The following is an 18,969-nucleotide window of genomic DNA, read 5'->3' on the forward strand; positions in this document are numbered from 1 at the left end:
CCTTTCTCAATAGCAAGGCTATGGTCACTGAGTCTGTACATAGTCAAAGCTTTCATTAAGTTTGGGTCAGTCACAGTGGTCAGGTATTCTGCCACTGTGTACTCTCTGTTTAGGGCCAAATAGCATTCTAGTTTGCTCTGTTTTTTTGTTTGTTCTTTCCAATGTGTCAAGTAATTCTCTTTTTGTTTTCTCATGATTTGGTTGGGTCTAATTGTGTTGTTGTTGTTGTTGTTGTTGTTGTCCTGGGGCTGTGTGGGGTCTGTTTGTGTTTGTGAACAGAGGCCCAGGACAAGCTTACTTAGGGGACTCTTCTCCAAGTTCATCTCTCTGTAGGTGATGGCTTTGTTATGGAAGGTTTGGGAATCGCTTCCTTTTAAGTGGTTACTATCTGCCCCGTGAGTTCCCCCAATTGTTTGTTACCGTTGTGTACTGTTGATAATCACAAGTTTACTGGAGAACTGAGACCAAGTAGAGACTTTGGACAGGGTGGATATGGTATAATAAAGGCAGTTTATTCAGAGGTAAAGATATCTGGAATCGCGTGCACGGACTCGTGCACGTGTGTAGGTCACCTAAATCATCAGAAAAATTGCCCCTCCTGAGAATTTTTTCAGGAGCCGCCACTGTTAGAACGACAAATCCCAGACTCCTTCCTAACTGATGCTTGGTCACTACATTGCTGGAGTCTCTACAGGGACAGTGCTCTAACATACAGAGAAGCCTTAGGGTTAAACATCATGGCATTTCACTACATAGAATAGCAGGGAAGGAATGTGTAGCCTTCTGTACCTCTGGTCTGTTCTGAGCAAATATTCCAACATACTGCTCAGGGTTTGGTTGGCAGCCTTTGCCCAAAAGCCCAGAGCCCAGCACCTGTGCCTGTTCAGCCACCTAAAACAGAGGACAATCAGACAGAAACAATAATACAATCCTTGAATAGAGCTTGAGCATACGTGTATGCTTGTATACTTATTATATCCTTGTATTCTCATTGTACATAGTAATAATGACCAAAGATCCACAGACCTCAGTGTAGGAGATCCACTGGTAAGGTTCCCCAGGTTTCCTGAAGCCAAGGCATGGGCCGTTCCCTGTGCACCAACACAATCTCGTCAGGTACACTCTGGCATGTCTGGTAAATAGCCCATGTCTGCTCCTAACTAGCCTGTTAGTCCACTGTGTCCGGCCAGCTCACCTGCCACCCTCAATCCTCTCTGGAACATGTCATAGGCTGTCCTGGTGTCATTATAGTAGAACTCCAACAGGGCATCATCCTTGAGCAAAGCTGAACGCCTCCAATTGGGCTCTCCCTGCAACACATACACTCCATAAAAACTCTCCCTATTCAGCTCTAGAGCCTTGTTTATACCTAGGGCTAACATGTGTCCTTTGTCGTGTAGCTCAGTTGGTAGAGCATGGCGTTTGCAACGCCAGGGTTGTGGGTTTCGTTTCCCACGGGGGACCAGTATGAAAACAAATGCATGCACTCACTAACTGTAAGTCGCTCTGGATAAGAGCGTCTGCTAAATGATTAAAATGTAAAAAAATTAAATCTTATCTATATTCTGATTGTGCCCACATTGTGGCCATTGCACCTACACATGGGAGTAAAATGTGTCTCTTATCCATCCATCGTGACCGCATATCCTGGTCCCTCCCTGTATGCAAATTATTTGACAGATGCTTTCAAAATAATATGTATTTAATTATTTTAAGACACATATTGATGTGTCACCTGTCAATGATTTTAGAGGGTGGGATAAAGATTATTTAAATGGTTTCACTGTCCAGATCAATCTACACTTGTAAGATATCCAGACACAATGGTGTATGACTACCTCCGGAGGTGGTCAGGAAGATCTGATCACAATCAGATCACAATGCGTCTTTTAATCATCTACACCTGTCTAAAAATGTCAGCACAATCAGAATGTGGACAAAGGACAGGTATAAACAGGGCTTGGGATGTAATCAATGTTAATTAGTTATTATAACTGCAATCCAAAACACTATGATGAATACAACTACTATCCCTCACACAAACAAGCACTTGACTGTTCTGAATAAATATAACTCTTACTAATCTCTCACTCATCTGCTCCTTAAAGCTTCCAGAACATAATGCTCTCACCTGTACAGCGATAGACTGGGCATTCAGATCACAGGGGGGACGCATGGGCCGAGGGCGGGTCACCAGCCAGTATGCAGTGAGGGAGGCCAGAGCCCCTATACCCAGCAGAGAGGAGGGGGACAGAGAGAGGGAGGAGAGGGAGAAAGAGGACGACGAAGGGAAAGAGGGGAGAAGGCTCCAGAAGTCCTCCCTCTCAGGTCCTCGAACCCCCCCACTGGAGTGAAGGGACTGTAACCACTCCTGAAAATGCATAGCTGAGAGAGAAAAAGAGAAAAGAGAGAGAGAATATGAGTGTATTTGCCTGAATGAATGAGAGAAATGTAATGAGAGAGTAACAGTGAAAGGGGAAGCAATTACATACAGGAATTCTTAACAAACTTGTGAAAAGATGTCCACATAGGTGCTATTGTACTTTAGAAACAGAACATAAAGCATCTGCTGTATGCAGGAAAGAGTAGCTCATCTCCCCTATACAATAGTATTCTACATGTCAGTTTCAGGGACAAGAGGGGCTGAGAGAGGTCAATCTTTATGGTACAAATAAGAATTCAAGTGACTGAAATCCTATACAGCACAAAATGAATACAACAAAATTATAACAAACAAACGTAGCCACTAAAACTAAATACTGCAACATCCCGTTTTGATCATTTTAAAAAGCCCAGCCGAAGCACCCTGGCCCTCAGACTCAGCAGACAGACAGGGGGGACTGAGAAGAGAATGAATGGCTGGGGTGTATATGGGAGAGGGACTCGGAAGTAATCATGATTGGCTAAACAGAAACAGACACTGAGGTTACTCTCAGTCATGCTGTGTCCACTGACAGAGATGGAGCTGGAGAGAGGAGAGAAAAGAGAGAGAGAAAAAAGAGAAAGAGAGAGAGAGCGAGCAAGAGAATAGATGCATACAGTAACAGAGTTTGGTGGCGAGATGGGGTGAGGGGGAGGGACAGCGTGATGGCATGTAGGTCCACCCTCATGTTTCCCTGCCAGTCTGTAATTGCTCACAACCAAACCAGCGTGAGAGAAAAAAACGTGGGCACACAACGTTAACCCAAACAAATATGAAACAAACTTAAATCTACTAAAACATTTCATTTTCACACCCTCCTGTCTTCTAAAATCTCTTATGCCACTCCAAAATATGAGTTTGCCCACCGTTCTACTTTCTCTCCATCTGCAGATGGAATTCACTTCACCAAATAAATCCCCCTCCTCCATACCCCTCAACCTCTCACCTACTTCCTCCCCCCTTCTTCCAAAAGTGAAGGGGATAAAGAGTGATGTCACCCCCTCTCCTTCAGTCTTTAAACCAAGCCGACCATGTCCCAGTTCACTCCCCTCTCCAGTCTTTAAACCAAGCCGACCATGTCCCAGTTCACTCCCCTCTCCTTCAGTCTTTAGACCAAGCAGACCATGTCCCAGTTCACTCCCCTCTCCTTCAGTCTTTAAACCAAGCCGACCATGTCCCAGTTCGCGCCCCACTCCTTCAGTCTTTAAACCAAGCCGACCATGTCCCAGTTCACTCCCCACTCCTTCAGTCTTTAAACCAAGCCGACCATGTCCCAGTTCGCTCCCCTCTCCTTCAGTCTTTAAACCAAGCCGACCATGTCCCAGTTTGCGCCCCTCTCCTTCAGTCTTTAAACCAAGCCGACCATGTCCCAGTTCACTCCCCTCTCCTTCAGTCTTTAAACCAAGCCGACCATGTCCCAGTTCACTCCCCTCTCTTTCAGTCTTTAAACCAAGCCGACCATGTCCCAGTTCACTCCCCTCTTCTTCAGTCTTTAAACCAAGCCGACCATGTCCCAGTTCACTCCCTTTTCCTTCAGTCTTTAAACCAAGCCGACCATGTCCCAGTTCACTCCCCTCTCCTTCAGTCTTTAAACCAAGCCGACCATGTCCCAGTTCACTCCCCTCTCCTTCAGTCTTTAAACCAAGCCGACCATGTCCCAGTTCGTGCCCCTGGAGAAGAAAATGACCATCATCTTTTTCTCATTACTTTTTCATAAAGTTCTTTGAAAGTTCTAGGACCTCTCCAAATGCACAATATCTAGCCAGAATATATAAAATGCTTAGGTTGCTCTGTCAGTATTGTCGCATAATTCATCCTGTGCCCAGCATCCACAATAATAAATAATTGGAATTCTATTAGCTGATAAAATAATAAATATGACAACAATTGGCCCAAGTGTTGCACTACAATAGAAGCCAACACCTGCTGAAAAGTTGCAGATGGATTTTGGAAGGTCCCCATGTCTCTTTTGACGTATACAAAGAGAAAATAAATGGGCTTTCATATGACACATGAAGAAAAATGGTTTGTTGTTCCCGTCTTTCTCTCTATCTAGACTTTAGTATTCTCTCCCTTCCTCCCTCCATCCCATTTATAATGGCTATTGTCAGAGCCAGACAGAGACTATTATGCTTCCCTGGCACTTACTCCCAAACAGAAATGAGACAAAGGGAATAATGGAGACATGTCAAGCAGTTACATATCTAAGATGGATTAAATACACCAATTTTAGGCCTCTAACATGTATATTTGCTGTGTTATAACGTATAGATTAAACACCACAATCTGGAATTAATCACCTATACTGCTCAGTAAGGTACACATTAAAAGCTGCCGTAAGGCACCAGCTTAGAGTTTCAAAAGGAAGTGACAAATATTTAACAGACACACAAGGGAGGTTTGCATGTCTGTGCATATTCACTACTGCTGGCAGGCAGAGACAGATAAAAACTGAGCAACACTAAGACAAAAACAGAAACCAGACAATTTGTAATTCTCTCCAATGGAAAATAAGAAGAATATTTGATGACGCAATAGTTGTCTGTGGTTTAAAATCTATAATGAGGATCAGGAGCAGTATTGCATCCACTATCGGTATCCTCATTGCCTTTGACTAAAATAACATAGGGGCCTATTTCACTACACACCTGGGGCTCTGTTCCACAGGAGAGAGGTGCATGGGGGAATGTGGTTGGCAAGGGACCTCCTAATCAAGCAGAGAGATTAAGCAGTGTTTTCCAGTATTTTCTACATTTCCAGTGATCAAAAGCCACCACAATACAATACTAACGTGAGATTAGTGAATGAGAGAGTAAGGGGAGAGAGAGAGTGAAATGCACTGGTGTTTTCTGGCTGTGATTCCCAATTGAATCGTGAAAAACACAGTCACAATGAAGGTTTTGGGAAGGGGAAGACGATGGAGAGGAAGAAAGGAGGCAGGCTATGAGTCACGATTTAGGGCTGCTGGGATGATGAACTGTCCAGAGCAGAGCAGAGACCTTCCCTCTAGTCAACACACACTCGGAGAACACAGGAGGCATTTGCAGCACTCCTACCACCATCATTAGACTCCCATGGTGTATTGATTAAAAGAAGGACCTGTCTGAAATTAGGTTAAACATATCTAATAGAACTGAGCGATATGGACAAAAATCAAAAAGGGGGCGCAATGATGTCTGCAGTTTATTGTAGTAGATCATCAGGGCCAGTTGCTTTCAGGGCTCTACGCACCTCTGAGACAGAGAAGGGCGAGAAGGAGAACCTGGAGAAGGAGTGCTTGGTAATTTCACAAGGAACTCATGTTGACCTTTAACCCTATCAAATAATCCACCTGCATCAAGAACATTTTGATTTAAAAGAGTTCAGAATAGAGGTCAACCACCAGTTGTTAAGGGAGCTGTGCATTTTTTTTGCACTCTAAACCTTTCACTACTTGCCAAAAGTTGGAAGGATTAGTTCCGATTATCAGCAGTAGATTTGAGGTAGAGGTCTGCTTTCAGCTTTTGTGTCATAGCCACACACTAATTACGAAGGCGTTGAAAAACCATCCAATCATCAGCTGAATCAGACCATCTTGCTTTAGCCCACATAGCATTCAGTTTCCTTATGATTTCAGATAGTTCATCTGAGAACCAAGGGTTGTCTCTGCCCTTAATTCTGTGTTGTTTGAAAGGGGCATGCTTGTTGCATATATCCTAGAATGCTTTATGGAAGTAAGAAAATGCTCATTCATCAGGGATGCATTCAACTCTATTCCAGGCCATGTTAAAAACCCTGAGTAGGAATTTTACCATCCCTTACACGGGCAACAGCCCAGTGATCACTTAAAACATTTGCTAAAACACCAGATGCATTAAAATGATGTGGAGTGTTGGTTAAAATGAGATCAATCAAAGAGGATTTTAGAGGACACTTTACATTCAACCTTGTTACATTGTTAACAATCTGAGTAAGATTATAGGTATTAATAATAATTCAAAAATACAATCCAGAGAGCCAGCAATAGCAGATGGGAGGAGACAACAAGATTGGAGGATGTGCAGAGATTTATATTCAAAGACAGATGTTCAAATTGCTTGGGTTTGTCAGAATGGTCGCCGAAAACATTTTATGTACAGTACCAGTCAAACATTTGGACACACCTACTCATTCAAGGGTTTTTCTTTATTTTTACTTTTTCCAACATTGTAGAATAATAGTGAAGATATCGAAACTATGAAATAACACATATGGAATCATGTAGTAACCAAAAAAGTGTTAAACAAATCCAAATAAATGTTCTATTTGAGATTCTTCAAAGTAGCCACCCTTTGCCTTGATGACAGCTTTGCACACTCTTGGCATTCTCTCAACCAGCTTCATGAGGTAGTCACCTGGAATGCATTTCAATTAACAGGTGTGCCTTCTTAAAAGTTAATTTGTGGAATTTATTTCCTTCTTAATGCGTTTCAGCCAATCAGTTGTGTTGTGACAAGGTAGGGGTGGTATACAGAAGATAGCCCTATTTGGTAAAAGACCAAGTCCATATTATGGCAAGAACAGCTCAAATAAGCAAAGAGAAATGACAGTCCATCATTACTTTAAGACATGAAAGTCAGTCAATTCTGGAAATTTCAAGAACTTTTAAAGTTTCTTCAAGTGCAGTCGCAAAAATCATCAAGCGCTATGACTGGCTCTCATGAGGACCGCCGCAGGAAAGGAAGACCCAGAGTTAATACCTCTGCAGCAGAGGATAAGTTCATTAGAGTTAACTGCACTTCAGATTGCAGCCCAAATAAATTATTCACAGAGTTCAAGTAACAGACACATCTCAACATCAACTGTTCAGAGGAGACTACGTGAATCAGGCCTTCATTGTCGAATTGCTGCAAAGAAACCACTACTAAAGGACACCAATAAGAAGAAGAGACTTGCTTGGGCCAAGAAACACGAGCAATGGACATTAGACCGGTGGAAATCTGTCCTTTTTGGTTCCAGCTGCCAAGTCTTTGTGAGACGCAGAGTAGGTGAACGGATGATCTCTGCATGTGTGGTTCCCACCGTGAAGCATGGAGGAGGAGGTGTGATGGTGCTTTGCTGGTGACACTGTCTGTGATTTATTTAGAATTCAAGGCACACTTAACCAGCATGGATACCACAGCATTCTGCAGCGATACGCCATCTCATCTGGTTTGCGCTTAGTGGGACTATCATTTGTTTTTCAACAGGACAATGACCCAAACACACCTCCAGGCTGTGTAAGGGCTATTTGACCAAGGAGAGTGATGGAGTGCTGCATCAGATGACCTGGCCTCCACAATCACCTGACCTCAACCCAATTGAGATGGTTTGGGATGAGTTGGACTGCAGAGTGAAGGAAAAGCAGCCAACAAGTGCTCAGCATTACATTTTTGTCATTTAGCAGACGCTCTTATCCAGAGTGACTTACAGTTAGTGAGTGCATACATTTTCATACTGGCCCCCCGTGGGAAACGAACCCACAACCCTGGCGTTGCAAGCGCCATGCTCTACCAACTGAGCTACATGGGACTACATGTGTGGGAACTCCTTCAAGACTGTTGAAAAAGCATTCCTCATGACGCTGGTTGAGAGAATGCCAAGAGTGTGCAAAGCAGTCATCAAGGCAAATGGTGGCTATTTGAAGAATCTCAAATATAAAATATATTTTGATTTGTTTAACACTTTTTTGGTTACTACATGATTCCATATGTGTTATTTCATAGTTTTGATGTCTTCACTATTATTCTACAATGTAGAAAATACTAAAAATAAAGAAAAAGCCTTCAATGAGTAGGTGTGTCCAAACCTGGGACTGGTACTGTATATAGCAACACCACTACCCTTAGATTTGCGATCTGACCCAAAAACATTGTAACCATCAATGCCAATGTCTTTGTCAGTGATAGTGGGGCAAGCGTATGGTTTCTCCCAGGACGCAACATGGGATAAACACTCAAAGTTCTCCACATTTAAGGGGTATCGGGAAGGGCTGTTGTGTTGACCGTATTACGGCCACACCGGCGGTCACAAGGCAGTCAAATTCCAAGTGACCGTTTAGTCATGGTAATTAGGCTTCTCCAAGTTCTGATGCTGCTTGCTGATGGTCATTAGTAGCCTACCAAACTTGCGAACTGCCTGGTACTCAGCACTCTATTGTCCCTCTAATTACTCTGACATCAATGCAAATATAATCGAAAATCTAATCAAACACTTCATGAGAGCCCATGAGCTCATGTAGCGCAACATTTCTATAGGCTATGAAATTGCGCAAGAAAACAGAGTCATGGTCTCTATTAAAAAGAGGAGGATCCCATCAGCTTTCTATAGGCTATGCATACTATATTTATTTATCAACTTTCCTAATATTAAGCTAATATTAAGCACATTGCTTACCTTTACAACAGGTGCATAGCCTACCTGGCTGGCATGAAAATGAACCACAGGAAAAGCGTCCTCCATTCGCTATTTAAGTGCAGAGATGACATGTATTTTTCCCCCTGCCCCTGTTTCGAGACAGGTGCATGATAATGGTCCATTCTAAATCAAAACGAATTTCACACATATATTATTTAGTATATGTAAAGACAAGATTAAATCAAGAATAGTCTGATGGGTGACAATATTAGCATATCACTTGTGAATTATATATTTTCACTTGTGAATGATGCCCAGCTTAAGGCAAGAAACAATGCCTTTTGTCCTGAAGCCACTCCTGCGTTGTCCTGGCTGTGTGCTTAGGGACGTTGTCCTTTTGGAGGGTGAACCTTCGCCCCAGTCTGAGGTCCTGAGCGCTCTGGAGCAGGTTTTCATCAAGGATCTCTCTGTACTTTGCTCCGTTCATCTTTCCCTCGATCTTGACTAGTCTCCCAGTCCCTGTCGTTGAAAAACATCCCCACAGCCTGATGCTGCCACCACCATTTATTTATTTATTTATTTCACCTTTATTTAACCAGGTAAGCCAGTTGAGAACAAGTTCTCATTTACAACTGCAACCTGGCCAAGATAAAGCAAAGCAGTGCGGAAAAAACAACAACACAGAGTTACATATGGAATAAACAAAATGTACAGTCAATAACACAATAGAAAATCTATATACAGTGTGTGCAAATGTAGTAAGTTATGGAGGTATGGCAATAAATAGGCCATAGTGCAAAATAATTACAATTATAATTTAGTATTAACACTGGAGTGATAGATGTGCAGAAGATAATGTGCAAATAGAGATACTGGGATTGCAAATTAGCAAAATAAATAACAATGTAAATAACAATATGGGGATGAGGTAGTTGGGTGGGCTAATTACAGATGGGCTGTGTACAGGTGCAGTGATCGGTAAGCTGCTCTGACAACTGATGCCACTAGAGATCCTGGTTCGAATCCAGGCTCTGTCGCAGCCGGCCGCGACCGGGAGACTCATGGGCGGCGCACAATTGGCCCAGCGTCGTCCAGGGTAGGGGAGGGAATGGCCGGCAGGGATGTAGCTCAGTTGATAGAGCATGGCGTTTGCAACGCCAGGGTTGTGGGTTCCAAATCCCAAGGGGGGCCAGTATAAAAAATATATATGTATTCACTAACTGTAAGTCGCTCTGGATAAGAGCGTCTGCTAAATGACTAAAATGTAAATGTAGTTGTCCACATATTCTAAGTCAGACCCGCCGAGAGTAGTGATTTTAGTCGGGTAGGCGGGTGCAAGCAGCGTTTGATTGAAGAGCATGCATTTAGTTTTACTAGCGTTTAAGAGCAGTTGGAGGCCACGGAAGGAGTGTTGTATGGCATTGAAGCTCGTTTGGAGGTTTGTTAACACAGTGTCCAATGAAGGGCCAGATGTATACAAAATGGTGTCGTCTGCGTAGAGGTGGATCACCAGCAGCAAGAGCGACATCATTGATTATACACAGAGAATAGAGTCGGCCCGAAAATTGAACCCTGTGGCACCCCCATAGAGACTGCTAGAGGTCCAGACAACAGGCACTCCGATTTGACACATTGAACTCTATCTGAGAAGTAGTTGGTGAACCAGGCGAGGCAGTCATTTGAGAAACCAAGGCTATTTAGTCTGCCACCATACTTCACCGTAGGGATGGTGCCAGGTTTCCTCCAGATGTGATGCTTGGCATTCAGGCCAAAGAGTTCAATCTTGGTTTCATGAGACCAGAGAATCTTGTTTCTCATGGTCTGAGAGTCCTTTAGGGTACTTTTTGGCAAACTCCAAGCAGGCTGTCATGTGCCTTTTACTGAGGAGTGGCTTCCGTCTGGCCACTCTACCATAAAGGCCTGATTGGCAGAGTGCTGCAGAGATGGTTGTCCTTCTGGAAGGTTCTCCCATCTCCAGAGAGGAACTCTGGAGCTCTGTCAGAGTGACCATCAGGTTCTTGGTCACCTCCCTTACCAAGGCCCTTCTCCCCCAATTGCTCAGTTTGGCCTGGCGTCCAGCTCTAGGAAGAGTCTTGGTGGTTCCAAACTTCTTCCATTTAAGAATTATGGAGGCCACTGTGTTCTTGAGGAGCTTCAATGCTACAGAAATGTTTTGGTACCTTTCCCCAGATCTGTGCCTCGACACAATCCTGTATCAGAGCTCTACGGACAATTCCTTTGACCTCATGGCTTGGTTTTTGCTCTGACATGCATTGTCAACTGTGGGACCTTAAAGAGACAGTGGTGTGCCTTTCCAAATCATGTCCAATCAATTGAATTTACCACAGGTGGACTCCAATCAAGTTGTAGAAACATCTCAAGGATGATCAATGGAAACAGGATGCACCTGAGCTCTATTTAGAGTCTCATAGCAAAGGGTCTGAATACTTGTGTAAATAAGGTATTTCTGTTTTTATTTTTTATAAATTTGCTAAAATTTCTAAAAACCTGTTTTCGCTTTGTCATTATGGGGTATTGTGATGAGGATTTTTTTTTCTCATCCATTTTTTAACAAGGCTGTAATGTAACAAAATGTGGAAAAAGGGAAGGGCTCTGAATACTTTCTGAATGCACTTTATATATCAGGCGTACACATTAATAAATATGAAAATAGAATACAGTATTGCATGTCAATATCAGACTGGGAAGAACTTCCTTCGGGAAATCCCCCATCTGCAAGCATGACCAATGCCATAACACCTAATCGATATGTAAATTCAACCAAGCAATAGGAATACATAAACATCGAATACACATTTCTGCGGTGGCAAATGGGAACATAACCAATCCTGTTGCATAGTAATGTGAATAACTGATGGTTAATAAGGAAAGCAGTTATGTGCAGTCACTACCATCATGGGAGTTTTATGAATTGTTTTATTCTTCGTTGTTACAGCATTCAACCCACATAAGTTGTAGTGCATTTAATGTAAAAAATATCGAAACCGAAAGTCTTGATAATTTTTTTAGAATCGAACCGAAACCGAACCGACCTCAAAAAGCACTAATCGCTCAGCACTATTCTCCTCACTGCCTGTTCCTGCAGTGAGGAAATACCATCTTCAGAGAATGTTTTTTGTAACTTGTCTAAATATAATAGTTGTCTGTAGCTGAAAAAGCAGTAGTAGCAGTATGCAAATCAGGTAGCTAAATTAATGGCTCTTTCACAGATGCAATTCGTTTCCCGACGTTCACCAAAAATATCAGTTCGAAAACAGCCGTTCGTTCGCGAACGACCCATCACTACCAGTGTGCCAACTCAGCCCTGCCCAGCCTGTGCATTCCAGCAACATGGGACAACTTTCAACACGTTGCCTGTGGTTTCCATAGACAGACATAGACTTCAAGATTACGGCAAAGGCACAAAGCCCTTGCAAAAACAAACTCAAAGCAGACACATAGGGACATGCAGCCAGACATTATTTCTAGTGACGGTACAGCATGAACTGCATAAGGAGGAATTCCAAAGACCACAAGCTATACATGGGTTTGGTCCAGCTGGCTAAATGCCATGGGTCTCAATCCGTATAGCAATTACCTTTGTTTTGGGGAAAAGAACGACCACATAATTGTGCCGTTTTTTTCACACCATGAACTAGAATTACAGAGTACAAAGACTTGCTGAAGTACATATATATCCTTCCTTGAAACTGACTTTTTTTTTTACCATGAAATGCAAAGTTTAGAATATTGTGTTTTTCACTTACTGTGCAGATATTACACTGTTACCTAATACTGTAGCTTACAAAATAAAAGGCTACAATGTTAACACTAAAACAATATTGATGGTGAGCTCGAAAATCGTATTTCTGTCCCATTCATGCCAAATACATAACTCAACATGCATCATCTTCAGAACCGATACCTCGGTCTCTCTATCTCCATTGACAGAATAGTGCAGCAGGACAACTCAAAATCGTCAAAACGTTTCAAAGCTTGTATGGAATGGAAATGATGAACCGGTTATAACAGTGTATTGCACTTATGCCACGATGGGTTGGCTACTTTGTATCCAATAATAGTGTCACTACTAGTGCGTTACAATTACATACTGTAGCTTATTTGTAGCGAGTAGATAACTTTCCCCATACTTTTAAATACATCGTTTTACAAGTCCTGAGTTACCGCCTCTTACCTGAATAAAATGTAGGTCACCCGATGTTCTTCAAATTGTGTCCCCCTACTTCAGCAGGAGAAGCGAAATACCCACCCGCCACCACATGCGAAAGTGTTACCCCATGCTACACCCTAACCCCTCTTCTTTGACTGACGTCAGCTTGAACAAATTATCATGAGAGAAAAAGCTATTGAATGAGTAAAGCGCGTCATACTGTATCTCAACTCAACAAATGCTGGAGGTGATAAAATGTTTTTATTAATTAAAGTGCTCTAAAACATCCTATGATTTAACAACCAGATGTTGAATGCATTCACATGATGAAGCTCAGATTATGTATTAGTTTATTTACAAATAATCAGATGTTGAATCATAGGTTTATGAATTGAGATACAACACTTTAAGTAAAACAATAATACACAGTAAGAAATATCACATTAGAATACAGAAACAGCCATCAACATTCACTTCTTTGTTAGTTTACAAATTGAATAAAAAAATATTCTAACCAGTTGAAATAAAATAATGTTGAACACAATGAAATTCCATTTCTCTGTCTCCTTTGTATAATTTATTTCCGGTACCAAAAACTATTTTTGTATCAGTTCGTGTATAGCATTCAACCTAGATCAAAATTATACAAAATGTTTCAATTCAACAGAAATCCATGTCTCAGACTGACTCCTATACAGCTGGTGAGTCCTCAAGGATGCCAGTTAAGGGGTCCAATTTGCTGTCCTCCAAGTGACTGATTAACTGAAAAAATAATGTTCAGAAAATGGAAAAATACACTATGCAAGTATAAATATATCAAAGCACAAGTAGTCAGCAATGGTCAGGCCTGTACAGCTGCCTGTGCAGGGACTATTATTATGTAGTTGCTGAAGCACGTTCCCACTAGGCACAGACGTCAGTTCAACATCTAGTTTTGATTTACATTTGGTTGTCAACTAACATGATTTCAACATGAAATCAACAAAACATTTCACTGTCATTGGATTTAGGTTAAAAGTTAGGTGAAAAAATAGGAAATACCCTTATGTTGATTACTTTTTTCAAATCCAATCCGTTTTCCACGTTGATGATTCAACATCATCACAGATTTTTTGTTGTTGTTGAAATGACGTGGAAACAACATTGATTCAACCAGATTTTGCCCAGTGGGTTGTCTTATGACTAATGAACATAAAGCTCTGCCAGATATTTACTTTGGGTATGATCGATGGAGACAAAGTGCCTTTGTGAAGTCCTTCCCAGTTGAAACCTTCAAACCATCTGAAAGAAAGAACAAGATAACAGACCTGCTGCTATATAGATGACAGTGTCACAGTCTGATGTTTTCATCTCAGCCATCTTACTTGTGCTTCTGGATGTCCTTGGCCCCGTTTCTCTGATTCCCCAGTCCTTCTGCTGGGTTGTTCCTGAGAGACCAGGACAGAGAGACACACATGTATGGGTTATATGTGTCACACCTGCAAAGCTTCTTGATCAGACTTGAGGCACTCTTACTGATGGTTTTGGGGAATTCAACCAGATCAATTCCACGGATGGTGGCTGTGAACGTATTCATAGGATCAGGGCCACAGAATGGGAGACTGGAAAGGTAAAGATTGAGAAGGGACATCAAGTACAATGACTTAGAGACGACAGAGAACAAAAACTGGGACAAAACACTGTAGCTCTGGAGAGAAATATACTATTTTATAATCTCACCTTCCACTCAGCAGCTCAAACACGAAGACGCCCAGAGACCAGAGATCTACAGATACACTGTGGCCCTTGTTCAGGATGATCTCTGGGGCAACATAGCCAGGCGTGCCACAGAACGTCCACGTTTTCTTACCCAAGCCCACTTTCTTAGCACAACCAAACCCCACCTAGGAAAGGCAAAGCACAGTCAAGTTATGAATATGGATGGTCAGTATCTCAATGGATCCAGTAACCGAAAGGTCTCTGGTTCTAATCCCCGAGCCAACTAGGTGAAAAATCTGAGCAAGGCACTTAACCCTAATTGCTCCTGTAAGTCACTCTGGATAAGAGTGTCTGCTAAATGACTAAAATGTAAAATGTAAATAACATAGATTTTCCAAAGTGAAACAGTTCTATGTATGATAATATAACTGTAACCTTTGAACGTACTGTATTTGTTTGTGTAAGCATGTACGAAATTGACAATAACTGTATTATATTCTAAGGATGCCCCCTTTCTTCATCTTGTGTGGATTTAAAATGCATCAAATGGAGCTCTAGTCTCTACGTTACCACTTTGGCATATCTGCGCTGGTCCAGAACTACATTTTCAGGCTTCAGATCCCTGTAGATGATACCGTTGTGGTGCAAGAAGATGAGGGCCTCAGCAACACAGGCAGTGTAAAAACGTGTGCTGCTGTCATCAAACGAGCCTCTGAAATGTAGGAGCAAGAGCACAATAGTGATCAGAAAGTTTTATGACACATCCTATCAATTCAGTTATAAAATCTATACTGTAAAATATACAAACATAAGATGTAGACAGTACTGCGGTTAGCGGTACCTGTTATTCAGTAGACTCCAGAGCTCACCACCTAGACAAGCTTCGGTCAGCATGTACAAGCACTTCGCATCTCTAAAGGTACGGTGTAGCCTAGCAGTGGCAAAGAAGACACAGGTGTTGTCCAGTTGTTAAGCATATAGTGAGTTCACCAGTCTAAAATAAGGTCCGGGATTCAATCCAATCGCAGGTTAGAGGCATTGCGGTTTTTAAAGTAAATTTCTATATATGCAGCATTTACCGTGAATGGGATCTCTGCGAACGTGGGAATGCCTATAACCCACGATCAGATTGAGGTATGTTTGGCTGGTGGGTGGGTGCATACCTGACGATGAATGGACTATGAGCTGCCATGAGGATGTGTCTTTCCCTCAGGATGCGCTTCTGTTGACCAGTGCTTAGGATCTGATGCTTCCTCAACACCCTCAAGGTGAACAGGCAGTTAATTTTGGTCTTAAGCTGTACCTGAGAAAAGTGTAAATACATCAACCACCATGTCAACATGTGGGCCTATCCATTAAAAGCTACATGGAAACCAGACAATAACAATGCACTGGGATTTACTGACACAGTTTCAAGCTTGACCAACAAATTCCTCCCAACTCACCAGCTCTGAATGACCGATTTCCCCCTCTCCTAGATTGCATATGACCTGGAATTCACTAAGAGACACGTTGGAGAGGAGAGCTGCATCTTCCTCTGACCTTCTCACATGGAAAAGAAGGGTTACCCATGTTGCTTTACTGGTTCTAAATAAAGGTTAAATACATCAGATTTATTCATTTGGATCATGGCTCATTAAAATACAAACAGAGAGATAGAGAAACATAACATATTATAAGCCTTATGATAAGACATTATAAAGGTTCATACATGCTTATAACAAGTACTAACACAATATACAGTGCATTCGGATAGTATTCAGACCCCTTCCCTTTTTCCACATTTTGTTACGTTACAGCCTTATTCTGAAATTGATTAATTTAATTGTTTTCCTCATCAATCTACACACAATACCCCATAATGACAAAGCAAAAACAGGTTCTTAGACATTTTTGCACACAAAAAAATTAAATAAAAGTGAAATACCTTATTTACTTAAGTATTCAGACCCTGCTATGAAACTCGACTCGAAATTGAGTTCAGGTACATCCTGTTTCCATTGATCATCCTTGAGATGTTTCTACAACTTGATTAGAGTCAACCTGTGGTTCAACTGATTGGACATGATTTGGAAAAGGCACACACCTGTCAATATAAGGTCCCACAGTTGACAGTGCATGTCAGAGCAAAAACCAAGCCATGAGGTCGAAGGAATTGTCCGTAGAGCACCTAGACAGGATTGTGTCGAGGCATAGATCTGGGGAAGGGTACCAACAACTTTCTGCAGCATTGAAGGTCCCCAAGAACACAGTGGTCTCCATCATTCTTAAATGGATGAAGGTTGGAACCACCAAGACTCTTCCTAGCGCTGGCCGCCTGCCCAAACTGAGCAATCGGGGGAGAAGGGCCTTGGTCAGGGAGGTGACTAAGAACCCGATGGTCACTCTGACAGAGCTTCAGAGTTCCTCTGTGGAGATGGGAGAACCTTCCAGAAGGACAACCATCTCTGCAGCACTCCACCAATCAGGCCTTTATGGTAGACTGGCCAGATGGAAGCCACTCCTCGGGTAAAAGGCACCTAAAGGACTCTCAGACCATGAGAAACAAGATTTTCTGGTCTGATGAAACCAAGATTGAACTCTTTGGCCTGAATGCCAAGCGTCACATCCGGAGGAAACCTGGCACCATCCCTACGGTGAAGCATGGTGGTGGCAGCCTCATGCTGTAGGGATGTTTTTCAGCGGCAGGGACTGGGAGACTAGTCTGGATCGAGGGAAAGATGAACGGAGCAAAGTACAGAGAGATCCTTGATGAAAACCTGCTCCAGACCGCTCAGGACCTCAGAATGGGGCGAGTACAATGACCCTAAGCACACAGCCAAGACAACACAGGAGTTGCTTCAGGACAAGTCTCTGAATGTCCTTGAGTGGCCCAGCCAGAGCCCGGACTTAAACCCGGTCGAACATCTCTGGAGAGACCTGAAAATAGCTGTGCAACGACACCTCCCATCCAACCTGACAGTGCTTGAGAGGATCTGCAGAGAAGAATGGGAGGAACTCCCCAAATACAGACGTGCCAAGCTTGTAGCGTTATACCCAAGAAGACTCAAAGCTGTAATCGCTGCCAAAGGTGCTTCAACAAAGTACTGAGTAAAGGGTCTGAATACTTATGTAAATGTTATATTTCAGTTAAAAAAAAAAAAAAAACAGTTTTTGCTTTGTCATCATGGGGTATTGAGTGTAGATTGATGAGGGGGAGAAAAACAATTTAATCCATTTTAGAATAAGGCTGTAACGTAACAAAATGTGGAAAAAGTAAATGGGTCTGAATACTTTTTGAATGCACTGTACCTGTTGGCGGTAAAGTGTTACCTATAGTTTCAGTCGCTACTTACTGGGCTTTGAGTTCGCTGCTCTTGTGCACAGTATTACTGTCCTTCACCAAACCTATGATCTTTATGAAAGACCTGATGAAACATTATATGGTCTCAAGTCACTTAAGAGATATTTCACCATTTTCACATTATAACAAAGTGACTTATAAAAACTATACTTGCATTGTGTGCTTGGGGGACACTGTGGTGGGGCATTACATGTGGTGGGGCATTACATGTGGTGGGGCATTACATGTGGTGGGGCATTACATGTGGTGGGGCATTACATGTGGTGGGGCATTACATGTGGTGGGGCATTACATGTGGTGGGGCATTACATGTGGTGGGGCATTACATGTGGTGGGGCATTACATGTGGTGGGGCATTACATGTGGTGGGGCATTACATGTGGTGGGGCATTATATGTGGTGGGGCATTATATGTGGTGGGGCATTACATGCATGTTGGAGAGCTGTACTATTGTAATGCTCTCACCACAACTCGGATAAATCAGTATGGGAATACTGATGAAAAATACATCTCAGTAACTGAACTTGTATGATGATGACTCGCTAGGGGAAAAACTACGGCTTCGGATATTCGAAACATCGACATTTTGGGTCCATGGCCAGGAAACTCCACAGACCTTAATCCCATTGAGAACTTGTGGTTGATCCTCAAGAGGCGGGTGGACAAACAAAAACCCACAATTTCTTACAAACTCCAAGCATTGATTATGCAAGAATGGGCTGCCATCAGTCAGGATGTGGCCCAGAAGTTAATTGACAGCATGCCAGGGTGGATTGCAGAGGTCTTGAAAAAGAAGGGTCAACACTGCAAATATTGACTCTTTGCATAAACTTAATGTAATTGTCAATAAAAGCCTTTAACACTTAAAGAATGCTTGTAATTATACTTCAGTATACCATAGTAACATCTGACAAAAATATCTCATAACACTGAAGCAGCTAACTTTGTGAAGACCAATACTTGTGTCATTCTCAAAACTT

General features: G+C 42.3%; 2 protein-coding genes across 3 annotated transcripts in view; both read right to left on the minus strand.

Annotated features, from left to right (window-relative positions):
• LOC311144438 (long-chain-fatty-acid--CoA ligase 1-like) overlaps positions 1-13,119 on the minus strand; it is a 28,816-nt gene extending 15,697 nt beyond the window's left edge. The window contains exons 1-5 of one of the 2 annotated variants that reach the window (XM_084180453.1): positions 12,972-13,104; positions 2,132-2,385; positions 1,196-1,310; positions 1,027-1,091; positions 790-891 (exon numbers count right to left, since the gene is read on the minus strand). In XM_084180453.1, coding sequence (XP_084036579.1) covers positions 790-891; positions 1,027-1,091; positions 1,196-1,310; positions 2,132-2,383 — 534 coding nt within the window. In that variant the 5' untranslated portion in view covers positions 2,384-2,385; positions 12,972-13,104. Of the gene's footprint in view, positions 1-789; positions 892-1,026; positions 1,092-1,195; positions 1,311-2,131; positions 2,386-12,971 lie in introns of both variants that reach the window. The other variant, XM_084180452.1, reaches the window with a different exon arrangement.
• The window catches only part of LOC311145069 (cGMP-dependent protein kinase 1-like), a gene marked incomplete at both ends in the record, with an annotated part of 33,215 nt that continues 17,178 nt past the window's right edge, over positions 2,933-18,969 (minus strand). The window contains 10 exons of the mRNA XM_084181252.1: positions 2,933-2,965; positions 14,162-14,228; positions 14,312-14,374; positions 14,426-14,548; positions 14,667-14,830; positions 15,216-15,357; positions 15,487-15,576; positions 15,809-15,948; positions 16,091-16,187; positions 17,981-18,052. Of these exons, the coding sequence (XP_084037378.1) occupies positions 2,933-2,965; positions 14,162-14,228; positions 14,312-14,374; positions 14,426-14,548; positions 14,667-14,830; positions 15,216-15,357; positions 15,487-15,576; positions 15,809-15,948; positions 16,091-16,187; positions 17,981-18,052 (991 nt within the window). The remainder of the gene's footprint in view (positions 2,966-14,161; positions 14,229-14,311; positions 14,375-14,425; positions 14,549-14,666; positions 14,831-15,215; positions 15,358-15,486; positions 15,577-15,808; positions 15,949-16,090; positions 16,188-17,980; positions 18,053-18,969) is intronic.

Source organism: Coregonus lavaretus, assembly GCF_964263955.1.
Source record: "Coregonus lavaretus genome assembly, chromosome: 17".
NCBI lineage: Eukaryota > Metazoa > Chordata > Actinopteri > Salmoniformes > Salmonidae > Coregonus > Coregonus lavaretus.